At 36.7% G+C, this 24,312-nt stretch overlaps 1 protein-coding gene and 1 long non-coding RNA gene across 8 annotated transcripts in view; one reads left to right on the plus strand and one right to left on the minus strand.

Moving 5' to 3' along the window:
- Positions 1–7,707: 7,707 nt before the first annotated feature.
- The window catches only part of ELMOD1 (ELMO domain containing 1), a 77,222-nt gene continuing 60,617 nt past the window's right edge, over positions 7,708–24,312 (minus strand). For 4 of the 7 annotated variants that reach the window (XM_069080473.1, XM_069080476.1, XM_069080475.1 and 1 more), the window contains 6 exons: positions 23,845–23,978; positions 20,878–20,946; positions 20,245–20,268; positions 17,040–17,090; positions 15,988–16,121; positions 7,708–9,132 (listed from right to left, as the gene is read on the minus strand). In XM_069080473.1, the coding sequence (XP_068936574.1) occupies positions 8,960–9,132; positions 15,988–16,121; positions 17,040–17,090; positions 20,245–20,268; positions 20,878–20,946; positions 23,845–23,978 (585 nt within the window). In that variant the 3' untranslated portion in view covers positions 7,708–8,959. Of the gene's footprint in view, positions 9,133–13,087; positions 13,698–15,987; positions 16,122–17,039; positions 17,091–20,244; positions 20,269–20,877; positions 20,947–23,844; positions 23,979–24,312 lie in introns of those variants that run through there. The other 3 variants (XM_069080478.1, XM_069080479.1, XM_069080477.1) reach the window with 3 other exon arrangements.
- The window catches only part of LOC138155309 (uncharacterized), a 66,409-nt gene continuing 64,125 nt past the window's right edge, over positions 22,029–24,312 (plus strand). Inside the window, exon 1 of the long non-coding RNA XR_011166797.1 lies at positions 22,029–22,616. This is a non-coding gene — a long non-coding RNA (uncharacterized lncRNA). The remainder of the gene's footprint in view (positions 22,617–24,312) is intronic.

Consider the following 24,312-nt stretch of genomic DNA (forward strand, 5'->3'; position numbering starts at 1 on the left):
GATTTTAAATAGGATATCTACAGGGAAAGTCAGAGAAGTTCAATCTTGAGGCTTCTATCATTGTTGTCAAAATGAAAAAAAAAATTAATCCCTCCAACATTTATTGAATGCCTCCCATCTGCAACACATTGCACATGATCGGTGGGGTTCATGATGAGCCCTTCGGTGGAGTCCCTTTCTTGATCAAAGTTGACAAAGGCCTAGAAGGGATGAGGCTGTAACCATGCATATCAGAATAATTTGAGGTGCAACTCTTAGTAAGCCTGCCACGAAAAAAATGAGAAGAGAGCTCTTCCCGGCAAGGTCAGAAGGACAAAGGAAATCCCATCTCCTCAGTTTTTGCAGCTCAGTTCAGACACACCAATTTGTTTTGAAGAATCTTCAAGGAGAGGGTAGTTTTGAAAGCATTGGTGGTGTGGGGCCCCAAATTTGGATTTAAGAGATACGGGTTCCAGTTGTCTGTCTGCCACTTGCTTCCCGGCCTCCATTCCTCATCTGTGAAATGGGCCTAATAATTCCTGTACTACCTACTTTAAAGCATTATTATGAAGACCACAACTGAGATAATTTGTACAATGGCATTACAAGCATAAAGAACTATACAAATATGAGATATTATCATTATTCAAATTGATTAGAAGTCACAAAGAGTTGGAATGAATGAAATAATTGAACAAACTGAGTACTAGAGAGGTAACTTGCCCAAGATCACAAGGTAGCAAGTAGAAGAGCCAGATTATCACTTATGAGGACACAAAAGTTCACAAAATTAGAAATGATCTGGAGCAGGAGTCCTTCTGGTGGTAGGAAAAATAGGTGTCTTCCTTCCTCTGTCTACATGAGGAATCATACCCTTATATGTGGGTGCTCTGCCCAAAGGAATATAAATTTCTTGAAAATGAGCTCTGGAAAAGCAAGCTTTGAGAAAGCCCATTGGGATTCAAATGGAGCTACTTAATTGTGAATGGAACCCAAAACACTCTGGCTCTCACTGATGGGCTAATAATAGGTACCAGCCCAAGCCTTAGTTGGTCATTGGTTGGCCAGAAATTCTGAGGTTCTTCTCCTCAGAGAATGACTGTTTTTTCACTAGGTTATAAAAGAGGCCAACTTTTGCCTCTTTTTTTTACCTAGCCTTAAATCACTGAATGGACATTGCTTCAGAAAAACTGAGACCTGTGAAAGACTTAAGCTTAAAAAGGCCAAGGTCCCCCACTGCATCTGGGGCTATTTCAGTCATCCTGATCTATGTCTTAGCTCTGAACTCAGATGTCTCTGGAGGACAGAGTGAAGTTGATGACTTTGCACAGCTCTGCCTCACTTAAATCCAATTCACTTGCAAGTCTAGACATCACTTTTCTGATGTCATTGGTCCTCCTCTAGAATGAAGGACAAACAGCAACAAGGGGAAGTAAACAGTGCTCAGAATTCTCTACTCGGGCCCCACTCCTCATCCTAGAGGGGAAAGTTAAATTCGATTCCTATATAGGAGTATCCTGAATTTTGATACTTATATAGGGATGAACTGACTAGAAATCAGAGTTATAATTTATTATTTTCTTAATTATCTAGACTTAAGCAGGTGATGAAGAAAATTATAATAATGAAGATTAAATTTAAAAGTGTGTCCTTTGTACATTCTTTTTTCTTGAGAGCCAAAAGAAACCCCAGTACACTCATGCTTCTATATCTACCACACAACCCAATTTACCTAATTCATTCATTCAGTTAATACAGATTTATCAAATACCTACTAGGCGCCAACACTGTGCTAAGTGTTAGGGATGAAAAAACAAAACAAAACAGAAAAAACAAAACATTGTCCCTGTTCTCAAGGAGCTCTCACGGTTTATGATTCTATCTGTTATCAAGAACTCTCCCTGGGAATAGTAGATTTCATATCTGTTGCACTGTGAAGGTCATCCATGAGCTCAGGACTCTCTCCTTAGGGGGCCAAGTTCTCCAAGGATGACTCACTCTTTCTCCCTTCTGGGTGTCTCACGGGACACTTCATGAATGGACCCAGGAAGTAAAATTTGAATCCTGGGGAGATTCTGGACTATGGTTTTTAAGCTTCTCAATGAAGCTACCTGCTCAGCTGTGCTCTCATTGTAAGTGGAGATCAACCACATAATAGCATGGGAAGAAGGGAATGAATTTTTGAAGTTTGATCTTATTGTTTTGGTCACCCATTAGACTTGAGGAAAGAACTGTGGGTTGTGACCTGTAGTTCTAGACATTAACCTGCACTCCTATGAGTAACAGGTCCTTGGGGATTAAAGTAAATATACAACCTGTGCTTTTTATTATTTCAGATTATTGGTCTCCTTGTTGCCAGCTCTGAACTTGGCAACTATTGAAAGAGTTGATGGGAAATTAACAAATTTTTAAGTACCATGTTTGTGGGAATATTGATATTATAATTATTATAATTAATTTCTTCCCTGTCTTTCTTTACCCTTGTTGATTATGTTTTTTCTCTCCTATGACTAGAATTCTATGTTCATTCATCTCATAAATCCACATAAGGAATAAATTTCCTTCCCACCTTTTATTAAAATTCTGATTCTGACTTGGTCTTTTGAGTATCATAGATTGAAAACGTAAAGGTGACTCTTCCCCACCCCCATTTTTTTTAGCACATTGTCACAAAATATCCTCAAAATTAACTGAGCACAGAGAATTGTCAGGGTTATGTGTAACTTTTCTATGTCCTTGAAGGACAATTACATTGGTCATAGTTAACAACTTCATATCCTGGGCTTAAATGTTGTTTTCTTTGTGTCAAGGAGAAAAAAATTCTTCCTTTCACTGTGAATAGGCAAATGGGCCATTGTAGCCACTTCATTGGTCTGTTAGCCTTGCTCTCCTGTGCCTTGTCAGACTCACCATCATATATCTACTTGATTGCCACATTAATTTCCAAGGAGGGGATCCTCCAATCTCCTAGACTTGGAAATCTCATTTTCACTCTACCTAAATCTATTGGGCACCTTTTCAACTTGCTCTTAAGGTTCAGTCAGTTTTGTTGTGAGAACATCTTGCCTTGCTGTCATTCTGTGCTATAGTTACAGGAAAATTAATCTATCTTAAGCCTCCCTGGGGGGGAAAAAAGGAATTCAATTTAATTCACAGTTGACTGATAGTTGCTGAGGATACAAATTTAGAACAATTCCAGCATCTACTTTTCCCCAACTTTTACTCTCTTTAGTGGGACAAATTCCCAGAGGATCATGCAATACTTCTGCCCTGAGGTGTCTAGAGGTAGCCCTAAGAGGGCTCATGAACCCCAATTCAATGCACTCTCCGCTGGTTATTATCCAGAGTTAACACCTTTTAGGAAAAGGTATTTACTAAGCAGTCCACTTATTACATAAATATCCCCTCCCCCCAGTCAAGTGTACACTCTCCCCTTGCACAATAAGTTCTCTGGGGAGAGCTGGTCCAAACTTAAGAGAACACATCTAGCCAAAAGATAAACTCACAGCTCCTGGTAATTAGGCGTCTTTTTCTCCTTTTATGGAGTCCTCATGAAGTTTCCTTTAAGTTCAGTTCTCTGCTGAGTTCTGAGGACTGGAGTCCTTGGAGAATTATGCAGCTGCTTTTCTCAGAGTGTTTAATCTGTTTGTGGTGCGTCTCTCAGCTCCAGATACAGAAACTGCCACCAGCCACTCCTGCTCTGGGGACACTGCTACCAACTCCCATTAACAATGGGACCTATGATGGCTTCCAAGAATCACCTTCCTAATCCTCAGGAGCTTGACTAGAGCTGATCTACCACTAGACTGGCCTGGTGTTGGAGTGTTTGCTTATGAACTGGGTAGTTGTGTTACAAACAGGTCCAGAAATATGTCTGATATTTTCCCCCAGGCAATCATGAGAAATTTTTTTTTTCTGTAGTGTCAAATCTCTTTATCCAATGACAAAAGTACTTCATTCCTCCCCATTTGATTAAGGACTTGTTTGCACCCAATTTATACCTTTTATTGATTCAGTGAAGAAGTCTAGGCCTTCTGTGTTTTCTCTGGTTGGGATGCAGGTAGAAGCCACCATAGTTACACAGACAGAAAAAGATGCAGTCCAGATCTCTCAAGAAGCTTATAGCTCAATGGGGGTAGACACCATATATATTCTGATACAAGGCAGGTGATAGGAGAAAAAGAACTCAAAATAAAGTGATGTAAGGAAATTTGGGAGGCATTATGGTACAATAAATTTGGAGTAAGGAAGTGCTAGGTTCCGATTCTGCTTCCAATAATCACTAGAGCTGTGATCACAGAAATATCATTTTCCTTCTCTTAATCTCAGTTTCCTCATCACAAATGGGAATAATAATTAATACTTGCAGTACTTGCCTTACTGGGTTGTTCTAAAATTCAAACAAGATAATGTATGTAAAACTCTTTGTCATAAGTGCCATTTATAAATAATTTGAAGAGGTGATTGGTCACTTGAGCTGGGAAGGCTTCATGGAGGAAATGGCACCTAAATTGGGACTTGAAGGAAGGCAAGGATTTCAACAGACAGAGGTGAGAAGGAAAGACATTTCACCACAAGAGATACTCTTTATAGGAACGAATCAAAATGGGAAAGAACAGAACAAGATCAAGCAAGAGCCAGTAGTTCCAATTGCCTGCAATATGCCATGTGTGAAGGGGAAAGGCCTGGTAAAAGGTTAGAAAGGTAGGTGGGAATCATATTGTGGAGGACCTTAGATGCCAAGCTAGGAGGTTTGTGTTTTATTCTATACAGTAGGGAATCACTGAAGGTATTTGAGCAAAGGAATGATGCACTAGACCTGTGCACTAGGCACAAGCATTTATTAAATAAATTAAATACTTAAATAAATATGTGCCAAGTACTGTGCTAAGGACTTTACAAATATGATCTCATTTTATCCTCTCAACAACCCTGGGAGTTAGGAGCTATTATTTTCCAAATTCTACAACTGAGATTAAATGACTTGTCCAGGACCACACAACTAGTGCTTGAGGCTGGATTTGAACACAGTCACCAGCCCTGACATTCTATTCACTGTTCCACCTAGATGCAGGAAAACTCCTGGAAGACTATTTGGGCAGCTGTATGAATGAAGCCTTGGAAAGTGAGAAGATTAAAGGTAAAGAAGTTAATTAGGAGGCTATTGTACCAGGATTTTCACGGAAGAAGTGGGCTGGCCAGTCACACTAATAGCAATCTTTATTTGGGGCCTGTTTTAACTCTCAGGAGGGAAAAGCACAAGGTTCAATTTTGCCCCAACCCAGAAGCAGGGTCAGGGGCAATTATAGATACCACAGTCACCTAACACGTGGCTGATTGAAATGCCACAGTATTTATATAGCTCTAAGTGTAACAGGCAAATTAATTGCCTCAGGGCTTGTAATGTACAGGAAAGATAAGATTAAAGAATGGATCTGAAGTAGATTCTTCTTAACTCCCTCTAGCCCTAACAAAATCGGATGTAGATAAGGCAAAAGTGGGGGGCGGGGGGGGGGGGGGGAAGAGGGGAAAAGGGGTTAAGAGGGTGAAATTAAAGTAGCATCTAGGACAACGATAATTCCCAAGTCCAGGATGTACCTAAGCTTTCCTATCTAGGCTAAACCCACATTTTGATGGTTTTCTAAACTCTCAGGTGCTTGCCTTTAATGGCCATTAAGGCAAAACTTGAGCCTCTGTACAGGCCTCTCCCACCAGTCCTACTAGGGGTTAGGAAATGGAAAGTATGCTTCACAGAAATGAAGACATTCTGTTTTCTGTGTCTAGCTGGGTAGGCCAGCATTCAGTCCAGGTGGTGCCTGCGAAAATCACCATATCAAGAAGCCTAGCTGTTCCCTTGCCAGAGGGCAGAGGAGTGGAACGGCTTTTGCTTGAGCTGGTTGAGTTTACTTGGCTGTCCATTGAGAAAATTTTACTTGTTTGTGTCCAGTGACATAAAGAACACAACAAGCTGAATGATCTGCAAAGTTCGTCACTAAGAAACCAAATGCAATAAAAGATGACCCGGCCAGGGATATGGTGGCATATGCCTATAAACACCACCAATGGAGAAGCTGAGGCTGGTAAATCACTTATACCCAGAAGTTCTGAGCTGCAGTAGGTCTAAAGCTGACTTGGGCGAATTCATTGTCTGGCACTAATATTGTAAGTCTCAGGGAACAGTGAGGCCTAAGGAGGAGGTGAACCAGTCCTGGTCAGGAACAGAGCAGGTAAAAACTTCAGCAACGAAACCAGGCCTGTGAGTGGTCTCTGCACTTCCAGCCTGGGGGAGACAGGGAGACTCAATGTCAACCTCTTCCCCAAATAAACGAAGGAACAAGCTAGCAAGCAAACAAACAGAACTATGGATGGGCTATTTGGTAAGCATAAAACGTTACTCATTCTCATATTTGATGGCTCTACACTGTCATAATGTTCAACAGCCATGGGTCCAAATGAATCAAATGATCGATAGTGACTGTGTCTAAAGAGGGAGGGGTTGCCTCCAAGTCTCTGGTTATATTTGTCTTTCTGTGCATATGGGAGAACTGTAGTGCAAGAAGACCTTCTTTAGTATAAGAATAAATGTTTGTCTTCCATGGAGGGTGATAAAATGTGCTTCTAGTATAGCTAGGGCTGTTTGGACAAAACTCTCCTCTTTTTTGGCCCATAATTAACATTTTAAGTGGACATCCTCCACTAAGAAAATGTGGCCATGGAAACAGTCATTCAGTATACTTGGAAAGAACAAATTTACACATTTTCAATACTTTTTACCTTTTACATTCCCACCTTCTCTCCCCCCCCCCCCAATTGTTAGTGAAAATGCACCTTCCCTCAAGAGGTGTGAATGAAAATTCTAATAATTCTAATTATATACCAGGAATCAGTCAGTCTCCATTCATTTCAAAATATGCATAGTCTTGTTAAGGAACACTAGAAAGGGCCCACTCAAGGAGCCAGAGGGGAAAAAATGGGAATGAACCTGAGTCTTTCATGCCATCAGCTACAGAAATCTGAACAGAGAAAGACAAGAACTTGTGAAAGTGACAAACAAGATAAGAACCACTTCACACTGAAACAGGCCAGCAAGAAATTGGAAAGGACAACAGACACATGTGTCTGTCAAGAGATGAATGAGTGCATGAAGTGACACCTTGGTTCTCACAGGGAGGTTATAGGAATGAGAGATACTGAGGAGATGAACTCCCAAGGTGGATTGTTCACAGTGTGCACCAGCTTCCTAATGACCTCCTCTGTGTTCTGGGCTACTCACGTAGCAGTGCCTATTACTGTCTCCTTCCCTTGCCCAGTCTTAGAAGGTCACAGGGCAGTAAGAAAAATAAAGCCACCTGGTGTCTGAATAATACTAAGAAAAGGACCTGAAAGACCTGGAAAAGGGAAAGCAGCCAGGAGGCAGGTAAATGCTCTCCAAGTGACCAGCACTACTTCTATGCTGCGTCCTCATTTGCTCTCTCCCCTATACGAGGTAATCTTAGCAGGCGTTAAGAAAAACCAACTGAATGCCATTCCTTCACTAAAACATCACCTGGCCTGGATCACAGTTGGAATAAAGAGCTCTCTCTGAAACAGAGACATTTCACCTCTGAGAATTGCTATGTGATGTAGGGTCAGCTCTAAGTTTCCTTCCTTTGGAAACCCCACCCCTTGCCCACATGCATATCCAGAAATCCGATATGAACAAATGAACAAAAACCAAATTCACTAAGCTGTCTTTTAGAATGACATGTAATTTATTCATATAACTGACAATTAGTCAGTACTCAAAAGTCATTTTCATATGCCAGTGATTACACAAACTTCTAATAATACTAAAATTGATAGAAGGTATAAAATACCATGGGTATGAAATGCCATGGTAAACACCAGTTGACAGACTACACAATCATCATTCCAAACTAAATGGGGGAAGGGAGAGGGTTTTTTTTAATGATTTTACTTTTATTTTCTCCTTTTAATTGTTACCAATTTGGGAATCTGTTTTTCCCCCTCTTTTATGTAACATCCTATGATAAAGGATTAAACTTTTAATTTAAAGCAAAAACTGCAGAAAGGAATCTTTTAGGTTTCTCCTTTGCCACCAATTTCCATGCAAAATTTTAGTGTGCGCTCTCTCCTGACACACACAGTAAGCTGTCCCATTCAGCACTCAGTTCCCCAAATACAGGAGTTTGGATCAGAACCAGGCTGTAGACTAAGCCTAAGTGTCAACAGGAATCAGGCAGTGGAAAAATCCTTGGGAAGGGATACATCTTTTGTTAGGGTTCAGGCATCACAGATGGATTTAGGCCTCTCAGCCTATGAAGTAAGATACTTTGATATTTAGATGGCTATAATATGGATCATGACTAGGAGACGTCACAATGGAATTCTGCCGTCTTTTGAATGATAGTCCCTACAAAAGCTTGTGTCTGGTAAGCCTCATTACATTTTCATGAAGTGCAACTAAGCTTGCAAGGAAGAGTTTGGCTTATCATGTGTCTGCTTCCATTACATTAAAGTGATATACTTCACTGGAATGAGGCCCAAGCATGGACTTGGCTTGAAATGCCAATAGCAGCAGTCAAAAAAAAAATTCAATAAGTTAAAAGGCTTTCACAGTACAAGATTCAGCTAGTTATTCACATATACAAAACACAGCTATAGAGAAATACAATTCTTTGATGATGAATTATGAGGGGGGGAATAATCTAAAAAAATAGAAAAAACTCTCTTCATACTTGGATGTCAAGATGTAACACTGCAAAATGCCACAATATGAGCACAAATTTGATGACAGATCCCCAGAAATGTATCTGGGGATCTAGTACATATAATAACCAAAATAGATAAAAATACTGCACCAAAAAGCATGCATACAATTGCCATGTTCATTCAGTATGGGAGTTGTGACTTAAGCAGAGCTCTAATACAATAAGTGAGGCAGTGTTCCAGTATTTTCCAGTAGAATAATAGTGATTGACTACATATTGATTAAACCTTCTGAGGCAGCAAAGTGGGGGCATAATGCCATGTCTGGATTCTGCAGCTGTTTTAAGATCCTCTTGCGGAATTTTTCCCGCACACGATTGAATTCCATTATATCCATGGGGTCTTCTTCAATCCAAAACTTATGAAATTCATGCATCAAATAACCTGTAAGAGAGAAAACAATGTTAAGAAAATGGGGGGAAATCCCCTCATTAATCTCTAATTCAAAATCATCTGGTTTGCCCAAGATGGGGGATAAAAACACGACAATATATTTCTTTCATAATATGGGACTCACTCATATAATGGACCAGAATACACCAAGGAGTAAGGATTTACTGTTGGACTTACATGGACTGATCATTAATTCATCAGGATGGGTAACTTCCCTTCTACCATGCCTACCTATGCTATACAAGTTTTATTTGTGGATTCCCTTTAAGTCCTCCAAAGAAACTGTGCTAAATTTATTGGAGGTCTTTTATTTAAAAAAAAAATTCTCATGGGTGTATGAAATGTTTACCAAATACAACTTTATGAGCCCTTAAATGGATCTGTGATCGCATAGAAGTTCCTCCAAAGGTACAGACTACAATTCTTCCATGTCTTTTTATCCTACATGATTTGTCTATGTCCTCCCACAAATGATCCCCAGTAGATCTTCCTCTATAATAATGGTTCTCAAACTTTTTGGTCTCAGGACCTCTTCACATTCTTAAAATTGTTGAGAACCTTGAAGAACTTTTGTTTATATGCATTATATATCTATTGATATTTACTACATTAGAAATAGAAATGAATAACATTAAAATATTTATAAATTTATTTAAAATAACAATAAACTCATCCCATGTTAACAAAATAGCATATTTTAAGTTAAAAATAATTAAGTTTACCAAAACAAAAATAAATTAGCATTGTTTTAATGCATGTGGTACAGTGGACAAGAATGTTGGACTTGGAATCAAAAAAGACTTGAGTTCAAATTCAGCCTCAGATACTTATTCTCTTTGTGACCCTGGGCAAGTCAGTTATTTCCTCTCAGTCTCTCATCTGTAAAATGGGGATAATAATAACACATCCATAGGGTTGTTATGAAGATTAACTGAGATAACACACAAGCAATACTTTGCAAATATTAAAGTATCATATAAATGCTAGCCATTTCTTTGGTTGAAGTATATGAAGAAAATCTGGCATCATATAGATATGTAGTTGGAAAAGGGAGAATTATGTTAATAGGTAAGTAACATCTTAGCATTATTGTGAACATGGTCTTGACCTTGTGCACTTCCTGAAAGGGCCTTGGGGATACTTTGAGAACCACTGCACGAGCCTATATTTGCCTATTACCATATCGCATTATCAAAAGATTAGTGATATTAAAAAGATGAATCTTTCTTTCAGATGAGAATCTAAAATCATTTTTTGGAGGCAGTCAGGGTTAAGTGATTTGCCCAGCATCACACAGCTAGCAAGTAAGTATCTGAGGCTGGATTGGAACTCAGGTCCTCCTAACTCCAGGACCAGTGTTCTATCTACTATGTCATCTAGCTGCCCCCAAGAGTCTGGAGTCATTAAAAGCACTGTGACATTTTCTCAAAGTAACCCAGCCCATTCTCTTGTTCAATCCTGGGGCCAACTCACCATTCATCCACAGTGCTTGTTCAAGATATACGTACTGACAAAACATTTCCACAGGCTATTCATATGCATATCATATTCTCAACAATATGAACTCTTCACTTATTTTTTTTTCTGTCTAGAGAGGCCAAATTCTTTAGTGATGATGGATTTTAAATTAGGAGGCTCTGCAGTTTTATAGCAGGGTTTCTTAAGCTTTTTCCACTTGTGACCCTTTTTCACCCAAGAAATTTTTACATAACCCTAGGTTTATAAAATAGGTATATAGATCACACATTTACTGATAGTAAGTCATAAAGAAATTTATTTTAAAACAATTCTTTGATATACATATATATATAATTTTACCATTTTTTAAAGAAGAAAACAAATTTATATTCTATGAGATAGATGTGCTTGTTTATTTTTACAGTAGGAAAATATTAAAAAGTCTTTATTTTTTTTTGTAGGAAAGCCTCTAAGACAGCATTTCATGCTACATAATCAAACTTAAAAAAAAAAAAGAAAAGCTTCCGAACAATAAACACCATGTGATCTTCTATTCTCCAAATCTTTTAGCAGATTTTGTAACTGTAAAGACATGGCCTGCTGTAAATGTCATTTTCGAATATCTGCCTATTCCTTTCTCATACTTTTATTAGATGTTCTTGATATGTGTAGAGATCATTGCCATAAAGATCTTATAGGGCTACAAAGTATGCATGTGGGTCAATGGTTAAGGATATTCTCTCAGCTACCCTTTTATGGTAAAAATAAGGTCCATGATTGCTCCCAAGTGTATTGTACTTCCCAGCCCCATTTCAGAAATCTTATGAATCAATTCCTCAATTCCCTTAAAATTATGGACTTATCTAGCAGCTTATATCATCTTTATTTCCTTAAGTGGAAACTAATTTCCTTTAGTAAAAACTCTTCATAGATTGTGGTGTTTAGAGTCTATCTAAGGTAGCCCCACTGTTACTGATGGTGAAATGAATTTGTTATATAAATATTTACAGATCTTTCTAATATTATTTTGTTCATTATCCTTCTAATTTCATTCTTAAATGTTTTCATGAAGATATGATTTAATTCAGTCTTTCATCAAGTTTTCTATAAACTTTTTTTTCACCTTTAAGCTTTTTCACCTTTTAGTAGGGTGGTATTATTAATAGTCTTCCATCATTCTCTTTCATAAGTTTAAATTCTAAACTGATATTGCCCTTGGCTGACACATGTATGATCTTGATAAGGAGATAAAATGTCAGTAGATTAATATAATTTGGGGATTTTTTAGTCTTATCTTTGTGTCAATTAATTTTTATCCATTTAATTTCCTTAGGAAATGATGGTCTGTATCAATATGTTTTATTATCTATTTCCCATTTTTCATTGTCAACAGTTTATTGAAATAGGTCAGGTAAGAGTCACATCACCTGCATGCCATATCTTAGATTCTTTTTGTATTGTTTCTTCTAACTTGATGTTTATTTTCGTCTTTCCTCTAATTAAGTTGTTAATCTGATGTTATACCAACAGCTTTACTGGAAATGACAACCACATTGGTAACCAGTTATTTTTTGTTTGTTAAAATATAATCAATTTAATTTTTGTTATAATATTTGGTGGTTACCACATTCAGTGACTCCTGACTCTTGAAGAAAATATTTATGACATATAAACATGAGGCTTCTGAACTTGCCCTTTCATTTCTTATTCCTAAACACTTGCCCTCTCATTTCTTAGTCCTAAAACATGATTTTCAATGTATCTTTCAACATCCTCCTCTATGCCCATCTTTCCTTTGAAGTAATCGAGTATCAATGAGCTTATTAATATAATTTAGAGATTCTTACCAAGTTCTTTACAGAATTTCTCTGCCTCTTTACCCTATCCATCAGCTGTTGACATAACTTGCATTATTTTCATAGTAACTTTTTTTGAAAATAGTTATCATGAACATTGCCATATGATATGACTAAATGCCCATGAAATGTTTCTTGTTGCCTTTAGGTGCAAGATATGATCAACTCTACCAGCTCCTCTATTTTCCTTTCCAGGAGAAGCTTTGAATCATTCTTCCATTTATTGGAAACTCTCTTCTGGCCTTCTGGTTTCATTCATAGCAAGAATGCAAAAATCAATAAGATTCTGTTTTTGCAGTAACATTTCCACTTATTAGACAAAGTTCTCACACTTCAAGTACCAATAGTTAAATTAATGTTGAGAGAAATGATTATTTTTCTCATATATTAATAATAAATTATTCAGTTAGGACTAAGTTTTCCCCTTTCTATCTCCTCATTCAGAAATCAACCCCTTTGTAGGTTATTCAGATAGCATCTGAAAGATATTGCTGATAATGAGATTGGATTAACTTTCTCTTCTATTCCTTTCTTATCCTATTTAAATTATCTTCAGATCACACCCAATTTGGGGCATTGTCTTTTACTGAGGCTTGGGGGAGAAGGGGTGTTAGATCCTTTGTCTAGATTGCCAAAGTGACATAATCAAAGTTCCCCCAGTCCCTCATTAGAATAGATCTACCTCTCATCATAATATTCATTCTTATTATTAATTGTTAAACAATCAGCGTTAATTGCCACCTGTCATAATTGCCATCCAGTCTTCTAAAGGCATCAAGTGAAGTATCAAGAAGCCATCATGATCCATCTTTGGTTCATGAGAAAGGACCAAATGACCGATCCTTTTATTATTCACTAGACATAATTAATAACATGATTAATTACCAAGAAATTATGTCCATCATTTTTATTTGTTACATTTGTAGATGATTTAAAAACTGTGATTCATAGCATTCTCTGTCCCCTTTACTGATATTCTGCCATCAGCAACACAGAAACAAAAAGTGACTGCAACAGGTCTGAGGATAATTTTGTATCTTTTTTCATAGTTGCCAAGGCCAAAGAATTTATCACTAAATCATTGGTCTACTGGTGATATCTCTCCACACATATGTAGGTCAGTGCTCAGAAAACATTCTGTTGTTGAAGCCTTCACAGTGGTATTTGTGTTTCATTGGTATGTTCAAGGAGAACTCAGGGTAAACTTCTTGACAGGATATAACAGAGAATGACAATGAAGACCTTTAAACACAATTATTTAAAATGTAGATTCTAAAAAAAATAATTGAATATTGCCTTTACAGGAAGTTGTAAAATTATTATAATTTCTTTTATAGTAGAAGGACACATATATTTTGTGACCTCTGGACTGTGGATTATATTTGAAATAACTTTTGAAGAACTAACAATTATATTTCATTTTTTTCATCCTATCTAAATTAACATAATGGTCTAATTTTTCACAATTAGTCAGTTTTCTCTCTTGATATTTGCTTGATTGAAGTTTTAAATTATACTTGGACAGATAAAAAATCGTTCTGACAGTCTATTAAGAGAAAATAAGAGGTACTTCCACCATGAACAGTACAGAGCAGTCATTAAGAAACACATAATTGCTAGCAAGACATCATCACTGTAAAGCATCATTTGTTCATTCTCAATTACCCTTTTGATAAAAAAAATTACTTATAAAATCATGATCTAGATTAGAAAACCCCTTAGAAGAATACATTATAAATACTTAACAAAAGAGTCTTTTCATTTTGTACCTTTTTAAATTTAAAATTCATATGTGAGTAGTTAAGGATAAAGGCATCTTACTTAGTAAACTTACAGAATATTGAGGTAATTTTAACCACTTCAGAAGTTTTCATTTTAAGAAATTATCCTAGTTAGAACTTACAAGAAAACATCATGGTGTAGAGGTGACTCAGAATTCTTAAAGACTATATCATAGTGCAGTGGCTCTAAAGTGTGGTCTGTGAATCTCTAAGGATCCTTCTCAGCGGGGTCTCTGAGGTCAAAATTGTTTTATAATAATATTAAGATATTTTAACTTCTAACATGATAAATATTCATAGATATTGCCCACATAAATAAAAGTTCTTAGGGAAGTTCTCCATGATTTTAATGTGTGTAAAGGGATCTTGAAACCAAAAAACTTGAGAACTACTACTCTAGTGAAACCCTAGCTCAGAGGAAGCTTTAACCAAGTTAGAAAGGCTTCCATTGTAGTCCCCAAGACTGACTGTCTGCTGTCCAGTGAGAAGCCTTCATAGTCATGAAAGGGTTCAACCTTAGTAGATTGGCCTTTAGATGATGAATTCTTTGGCTAGAGAGATTCATGAAACAAAATTTTAAAAAATAAATAAATGTATGTATGTGTGTGTGTGTGTATATATCTATATATGTATATAGATATATACACACATACATCTACACATACACAATATATACAGTATATGTACTCATACACACATGTGGATACATGTATGTGTGCATCTTTACATGTGAGCATTCACATGTGTATTTTGGGTATGCACATATGAGATGAAACATACCATTATGAACATTATCACCAAAAGTGGAACTAGAAGACCTAAGGAGTTTGTAGCTAAAGGCAGTAATAGCTCACAGGTCTTATTTGGAGAGACAAAAAGTTGGGTTTATAATGGGCCCAAAGACAAAAAATTAAAATAAAAAAATAGGGGTAGTACTGGTCCTAGACCTATGATTTCATTAGTGTAGTGAAAAATATAGATTTTATCTATCAATGTAGATCTGTACCTACTCAACAACTTACAATTTTAGAGAGCTGCCTAATGCACTGAGAGGTTAAGTGAGTGACCTGCTTAAGGTCACATAGCCAGTATGCATCAGAGGTAGGACTTGAACCCAGGTCTTCTCGACACTGAGGCTAGACCTGTAAGCATTGTGCCATGTAGTCTCTCAAAATCTTTGAATAAAGGTACTAATTTTACTAAAATAGTTATTAAATTATAGAAAATGTTTCTAAACTCTTGCCACGATTTTATTAAGGGCTTTGATAACTGTAGAGCAGGGGCAGCTAGGTGGCACAGTGAATAGAGCACTGGCCCTGGAGTCAGGAGGACCTGAGTTTAAATTTGGCCTCAGACACTTAACACAAAACTAGCTGTGTGAACTTGGGCAAGTCACTTAACCCCAATTGCCCTACCTTCCCTTCCACAAAAAGCAAAAAATTAAAAATAAAAACAGTATTCTGAGAAAGTATCCATAAGTCTTCACCAGATTCCCAAAGGTGTCCAAAACAAAAAAAAAAGATTAGGAACTCAATGTTTGAAAATAAGAAAAGAAGATGTAGACCAGAGGCAACTGGAAAAGTTTAATGCTCCTTGTTAGATGCCTCTGTTCCTTTGGGAGCTATTCAACACTGGTCCACAGTGGCTTTTGGCTAGCACCCAACTTGGAGGGTAGTCTTTGACAAATTTAAGCAATAGGCTCAAATAAAGTAGCAAACAACATTAATAAGCAGCATAAAAAGTCAACTTACAGAAAGTTTGTTGGAAGTGAGACAAGGTTGGGGCTTCAGGTGCAACATTGTAGAAATGGGTTTTTAGAGCGCCGCTTACCAGCAGGTTATAGGCCAAGTCCGTAATATTAATGCCCACAATGGCAAAAGAGTACCTGTAACAAGTCAACCACACTATTTACTTTACATTAAATATTGGGGTTTAGCACATCAGAAAAGGATAGCATGACTTTTTTTTTTCCTTTTAAAGGCAATATAGTTAAACTTATTTCTCAGGTGGACAGATGCCTCCTTTGGCAAACACTATGGATTTAACAAACAGACTTTGTTCCAACATGCCTGCTGAGGATATGGTTTTGCTCCCTGGCCTGTGTCCGTTGAAACTGAAAGGAAACTAACTTTGAGAACCTCAAATGCCCCATGACTATAATATCAGTCCATACAGGACTAAAATCTTTCCCTTCAAGAATAACTTTAGAGTTAAGGGCAAAGCTGTCTCCAATTATCCTGATCTATATCTTGCCACGGACCCAGATGGCTCCAAAGGAGAAAGTGAGGCTGGTCACTTGGCTTAGCCCTCCCTCACTTAAAGCCAATTTACTTGCAAGTTATGGTATCACCTTCCTGATGTCATGGTCCTCTTCTAGAACAAAGGACAAACGATAGAGTTAAGGACCATTTCAAAGTCATTGTAATCAAAACCTCATAGCCTGGCAACCTCTTGAAATGAATTTTACAAGTAGTCCACTTTTATTTATTAGCAACCTAACATTTGAGTTATGCAAATTCAAAAGAGTGGTTTTTGAAAAAAACTTTTATAACATGTATAACTTTCTATATATTTCTACCTAAGCAAAGGAAAAAATATAATATGCTACTAGAAATGTTTTCAAAACTTTTTAGTGGACTTTTGTAATTCTCTTAGTTTCTAAGGTCTAGGACCTGGTTTTGAACTTTTTTAACCTCTATAATCCCTAGTATAATGCCTTATATGTAGTAGGTTTTCAAGAAACAACCACATGGCTCCTAATTCCATAAACTGATAACTTTTTTTTACAAAATTACAGACTTACCCAATTGCTTTATCCAACCTTTTCTTTTCCCATTCTGCTTTGCTGCATTTGCTGAAAAATTAAATTGTCTCTAATTGATATATGTCCTTTTCCGATGTTCTTCACATTAAAATATTATAATAATATTAGAGTACTCTTGTGGTGTCTGCAACCCTACCACGAAATCTTTCCTTTTCCATTTGGAATTCAATGTACTTTAAAATTCATGATTAATTTCTATGGAAATCTATGTAAGGAGACACATTTCACACTTCTAATACAGATATTGACTTCACTATACTGTGGGATAAAAAAACAATTCTGATGTCCACCTATTAAATTATTCTTTCAGAAGATGACAATGTGTTCTATAGCAGCTAATAGTGTACTTGGCATATAGTAGGCACTTGAAAATGCCTGGTGACTTGGACTGAATTATTGTAGTTAAACAAAACACTATGCATAGCTTTTACTTAACAGTGAGAAGCCATGGAGTTGGTACTGTTCCCTGAAACAATTCAACATTTCAATGGAACTGCTATTTCACTGGTGTGAGTATTTCTTCAACCAACATTCTTTTATGGTTTAATAGATGTTTTCATGAATTGCTTTGTCCAAAATAATTCATTACCTGTTAGCTTTACTTCCAGTGATAATGAATCCTTTTGGACTTAACTAGACTGGTCTTTGGATGACAGGCATGTAGCCAATTGCTGGGCATATACTCTCAGGAATAATAGGATCATTGATTAGAGCTGGAAGGGACCACTAGAAATGATTTGGAACAAATCCATTGTTTTATAGATGAGGAAATGGGGGCCTAGAGAAGTTAAAGTGATGTGTTCACAGTCACAAAGTTACTAAGCCCTAGATTGGTATTTGATCCCAGATCTGTTTATTCCAAATTTGGCCTTCTCTCCATTCATTACAGAGCCTTTCTGGTAAGATCTGCCTCAGTCTGCTTTATTCTGGCTCTGAGAACCCAGGCATTAGAGGAAGGTGTTAACAGAGACTCTTAAACATCCTGCATTTTAGAACACACACACACACACACACACATAGACAGATACACATACATATACATCCATACACACCCACACCCACATCCATACACATAATACACCCATATACAAACACATATGCACATACACACACAATACTGTAAACAAACCAGCAAGTAGCACATTCTCAAGTGGTGAGTAAAGCAATATTTTGTCACTCTACCTTAATGTATTCACTTTCTATTCCTGTGAGTGAACTGCTAACTACAATTTAAAGTAAATTTATAATGTGTCAAAACATGCTATAGCTTTTCAGAAAAGAAGCACCTACATCGTAAACAGAAAATGAGCAAAGGAAGCTCTTGTTCTAAGTTAAATAAAAAATAAGATAAAATTTGGCTGAAATTTAGAGAAGCATCTTGGGTAAAGATTTGTATATATAGTTCCCTTCCTCTGTGGAAAAAATCATATAAATAAGCAGTGTGGCCCCCACCATACTTAGCAAATTGAGGTTCTGTTAACACTGGAAAAACAAGAAAGGGTCTTTTAGCAAGCTGAGAAAATCCATTGTACAACTCTGAGGTGCCATAAACCAAACATGAGTGTCAGTCAGAAAGAATAGCTTTTGATTTCTCTCATTCTGGTCAGACAACAACGGCTGGGAGGAAAATTTCCTCTTGAAGGACATAAATCTCTTACTCTCGTTCCTCAAGTTACAATAGAATCGGAGGGATGGAAGCACACGGAGCAGTCTTGCACAATGGCTACTTACTAAGGACCACATGTATTCAAAGCAATGCTTTTTCATGGCTAGACTATTGTCTCTCTTTCCAAAACCCTTGTGGTTTGGGACCTAACACTAGTTGTGTTGACAGCCTGGATACCCTTACTCCCAATGGTAACAAAAGTGTAGTGACTCTCAAAAGGTGATCTTCTATTTTGTCTACACAATCCATACATTATTTTCACCTGCAAGATTTCACTAAAACTTGAGGGTCAAAGGAAAAGAGATTTTGACCAGAATGTATGTATGTATATACAGCTGACTGCAGCCTTAGGTAACACAATTTAGGATGCCTCGCTTTGTTGAATGGCTTACATACAAAACAATAAAACCCAAAGAGGTCTGTTTAAAAAATATGTATAATGAATTTTCCATCATCCCCCTAGCACAAACCATTAAGAGGTCCTTCATTTTCTGTCAGATGCTCCCTTTGGCAATGCCACCCATGTGTTCACAGAGCGCATCCTTAATTAGTTTTATCATTGGGTGATTTAGAATCCTTATGTTTCGATAACATGCAATTTAGAATACATTCTATAGAAGTGGCTAGATTTTGGTCACATGAAGTTAAGAGAAAGCTATATTTTTATTGTGTTTTTGCTAAAGGGAGCAAGAGAAAGAAAGTAATTCTCTGTGGCATTTTATATTTGTGAAATACCATATAATTTAACGAACCCTGGCCAGTTAGATCCATTAGTCAGACCCAAACTAAAATGAGTATTATACTGAGGAAATAAAAATACTCCATCCATGTACTTAGGATAAAATGCTATGGTGTAATTTGACTTTGTTTAACAAACACAAATTGTCAGCTCTTTTAAGATGCAGAGCATAAAAAAAATGGGTAATTTTGTGGTCATAAAACATTGGAGCTTCTCTTAAATGCAGTGACCAGTATCTATAACCACTATCTAGTCTCTATAAAGATTACTGACACATGAATATTACTGGTAGTTCCTTTGATAAATATGAAACAGATTCAGTTTGGCCAGAGCTTGAATAAGAGAATTCCCCAGGGAGGGCAGATAAATGTAAAGGGTTACATTTTCTTCATCTCTGCACCCTCTCTCATTGCCCCCTGCCCCCACCATCCACCATAACTTTCAGAATTAATTCATTATTTTGGGTTGGATTATAGCAACAAATGGTGGAATTTTCATTCTCCTAGGGGAGATTTTTTAAAACTTTCATCTTTCATTTTGAATTAAGGTTGTGCAAAATATCTTTGACATATTTTCTGCCAGTCCCTTGAATTTCATCCTAAGCAAGCTTGCCAAGTATGCTAAGATGAAGCCCAAGATAAGTGATATATGAGGCAGGCAATTTGGAACTGCTTGCTTTTGTTAAGATTTTTAATCAGACAATTTAAAAAATCTTGCTGTAGATAAAATTTCTAGAAATGAAATAAAATAAATATAACTTAAAATGCAAAGAAATATACCTTATTTCTTCTTTAGTGACCTCCCTTTATGTGTACAAGAAAAGAAAATTTTTAAAAGGTAAATTAAAAAAATATAAATGAACTGAAAACCAGAATATTGAATAAAACGAAAACAAGCAAACACAAGACTCTCTGACCCTCTTTTTATTCCCTCTACTCTCCCAGTCATTCTATTCTTTTTGCTCTAGCCATATTCACTCTTTCTCAGACTCTGTTGCTACCTTTCCTTGTCCATCCCTGGGCTACCTTCCATGACAACTGGGACCCAAACAAGCATTTCAAATTTCTCCCCTCTTTTAGAAGATGCTGTAGAATCAAAAGGTTATCTACAACTTATCCACTTTATCTGAAATTGGCCTCAAAGGCTATTTCTGCCTAGTTTTAGACTTTTAGACTTATCCCAATCCCACCCCATGGTTCCAGTCACTGCTATGGTTCCTGTGATAGTGGATAAGCCACAGGAATCTATGCACAGCATCTACCTCTAGCTCTAGATAAATTAGCAATTTCACCCTGAAAGACAATTTTAAAATAATTTAGTCAAATGTACAAGCCACACAAGAATAGAATTATAACCAAAATTCATGGTAAAACAATGGCATCAATTCCAGGTACTTTGGCCTCGAGAATCACCTGTATTTCGGGTGAAGGGAATCAGAGAGCACCTGTTGAGCTGTTACAACATCCCATTCAGCAAAATACCTGTTGTTGAAGAAAAATATTGAGTGAATGAGCACTTCACAAAATTTAAGAACATTTTCATTTTAGGGACTGATGCTGGCACAAAAGTTTCATCCACTTTAGCTTCTTTAAAGAGTTTTTCAGGAGGACAATGATAATTGTCTTTAAATACAGTACTAAAATAGGTATGCTATTTGATCATGTATATTTAGGAATTTCTCCAATACCTTGAAAAATATGACATAAATTTGTTATTCTTTAGAGATGGAAGGGAATTCATTCTACTCAGGTTTAATTCAGAGGTGGGGAACCTGGGACCTGGAGGCCTTGACTTGAGTCTAAGCTTTATGAAACAAATCCTCTTTTTAAGGGGATTTGTTCTGTGAAGTTTGGATTCAGTCAAAGGGACACACCTGAGGACCTAGAGGGGCACATGTGGCCTCAAAATCATGAGTTCCCCACCCCCGGATTAGATCAAGAGAAGGAGGACTAGGTCAGGTTTCACGTGTTCCACGTTCTATATTCAAATTTCATGCTGGGACTGAAGCACCGAGTAATCTCTCTTTGAACCATGGTTATGAGAAATCCTGGAAGCATTTCTTAAAGAATATGCATTGATCATTTGAACTTTGGAACAAAAGAGGAAAAGAGTTAGAAACATTTGAAAATATACACTTTGTGATGGGAGTGGTATTGTATCGAAACTTCACCATTTAGATCACACAAATATATAAAATGCTTTCAAACTTCCAAATATTAAAAATAAAAGATTCACAATGATTTTTAAAACAAAACATCATATAGTTTTTAATTCTGTGTACTCCATAGCTATATCTTTATGTAATTGGGAGAGGAAAGCAGATGAATCTTTTTATATTTTACATATAGATGTATATCTCTCACTACAGAGAGCTCTATTATACCTCTTTTACACAGAGACAAAGCTATTTAGTATGTTTCAATGTGCATATTTAGCTGAATGAAAAAGGTGAAAAATATTTTAAAGTTTTCTAACAGGTGAAAATTATTTCAACATCAGAGTTCATACGTTTGGATTCAAAGATTTAGCCAGAATGAAGGAATTTGTTTTGCATGTTTGTTTTACATATTTGTAATGGATTTGCTTTTCTTGCCTTCTAAATTGGAGGAGGAGACTGAGCAGGAAGGGAGAGAATTCAGAACTGAAAATAAAATAATATTAATAATTTTTTTTTTTTAGGAAAAAGATATAGCCAAATTCTATATTGCTTTCCTTCTAGGTAATGAAGAAAAAGGGCTGGTGACAGAAGATAATGAAATATAACCTGTTACAACTCAGAACTAAGACCAGAAAATAGTCATCAGGTAGAACTACATCTTCCCCCTTTCTCCCCTCTCCCACCTCTGGCTGGTAGACTAGAAAGTGTTTTTCGACATGTTCTTGGCAGAGTTGACATTCACAAGATCGCAGTGATAGTCCTGAACACCAGGGGGTGCCATGCAGAACGTCAGCAACTGTCTCTTAGCAACTGATGTTTACAGTAGGAGGAAAGAAGGAGGCTGCATATGCCACTTTAGGCAATTTCATTCCATTGGATTCCTGGAAGCTTGAGGGCCATATTCTAAAGGGGAATCAGAGTCTACATATCTATGATTTCTGTAGACCACAGTCTGGGGACAGAGGTAGGACTCCTGGTGTGATGAGAGAATGGGTAAGAGGATTTTTTTCATCCCCATTTTGTGTGTTAGCCAGGGCCCCACCCTTGTCCTTTGAGTCAAATGTCTCTCCTGGGTCCCAGCAATGAATGCTAGTTCTAAACAACCATAATAACAAACAATAAATAAAAATCCTTTATATTGCTTTAAATATATTTTCTCATATTAGATTCCCACAACTACTCTTTTATACCTATTACATGAATTCTACAGATGGCAAAACAGAAAAGGAAACAGGTGATCCTCAGAAAAGTGAAATCATTTGTCGAGGTCACACAACTAGTTATGAAAGAACATGTACAGAAATAGCACCATAGCTGAAAATGAAACTGGCCTCATTTACCAGGGATCTAAATGAATAATGGTATTGTGATGTCTATGTTTCAATTTTGCAGCTTTCCTGGGAAATTAACCTTAATAAGTAGGACTGATTATTTTGCAGTTTAATCTGATGGGGCTGCAGATATGCAGGCCACAACCTGAGTATGATTTACAGGTGATGCTCAGGTTCAGACGCTTTTTGGTTTGTATTTTTAAAATCTTTAAAGCACTAGAAAAAGGTGAGCTATTATAAGGTAGGATATATTTTCATGTCACTTTTCTGGCTCCTCTGGTTCCTGCTTGTTTTTCATTTTACATTCTAATAAATATAATCTGACAATTTATAACATGGTCTGTGATTTTAAATCCCTCAAATATACAATAAGAAAAAAGTTTAGGATGAAAAAGATATTAAAAATAAGAGAAAAATGCAAGTCCATTTTAAAACAGAAACACATTTCAGGACTGAGTCTCACAGATATCTACTCATCATATAGGGAATTGAGTGCTGGTCTGGAAATCAGGACCTTGGGTTCTAGGCTCAGTTTTGTCAATAGCTAGCTGTGGGAACCTGGGTCGATCATTTGACCTCTAACGGGCTTTAGTTTTCTATAAAGTGAAAAGGTTGGACTATATAATTTCTAAGACTTCTTCTCCCACTAAGATTCAGTGAATTAACAAAGAATCACATGGGATGTGCAACAATAAAGGTAAGGAAGGTGTGGCCAGTTGTGCAACTAAAACAAAGGTCTAAATGTTTTCCTATGTGTTCTTTAAGAAACACCATGAAGTTGTGTTAAGGAGGACTTGAACTACTCAAGTTTGCTCAAGTAAACATTTAAAAAATAGAATACCGGGGATGTTATTTTACTTTTAAATACAGCTGACCCTCCACATACTTACTCCAAATTATACAGTCCCAGAAGTCCCATCCCTCGAAAATCTGTTTTAGGATCATCACCTTGGAAACCAATTTCACACCACTGCTTAGAAATCCGAGCTTCCAGAGGAGTATCAGGCTTCAAGAATTTCCATAACTGGAGATGAGAGACCAACATAACTTGTTGATGAATATATGTAACACACACTTTGAGAAAGTTTTTCAAGTCTTAAACCTTCTTTATTGAGATAAAAAAAAACCGTATTAAGAGGAGTTGTAACTGATTATATTCTTCTTGAGAAGAATTACTTTTAGTTATTTATAGTGCTGAGAAATCAGGATAGGGTAGGAAATCTATAAGTATGGATAACTGAAATCTATAGATAATTTTCAAATCTCTCTTTAGCCAGCAGTCAAAATCAGTTAGGCTAAATCTGTTGGGCTAAATCAATTTCTATTGGAGCTGTTAGTAGTTTGTAGCTAAAGGACAA

The sequence above is a fragment of the Petaurus breviceps genome, unplaced genomic scaffold (assembly GCF_028583685.1).
Source record: "Petaurus breviceps papuanus isolate PSGF00001 unplaced genomic scaffold, PetGlider_PUasm1.0 91133, whole genome shotgun sequence".
Classification (NCBI taxonomy): domain Eukaryota; kingdom Metazoa; phylum Chordata; class Mammalia; order Diprotodontia; family Petauridae; genus Petaurus; species Petaurus breviceps.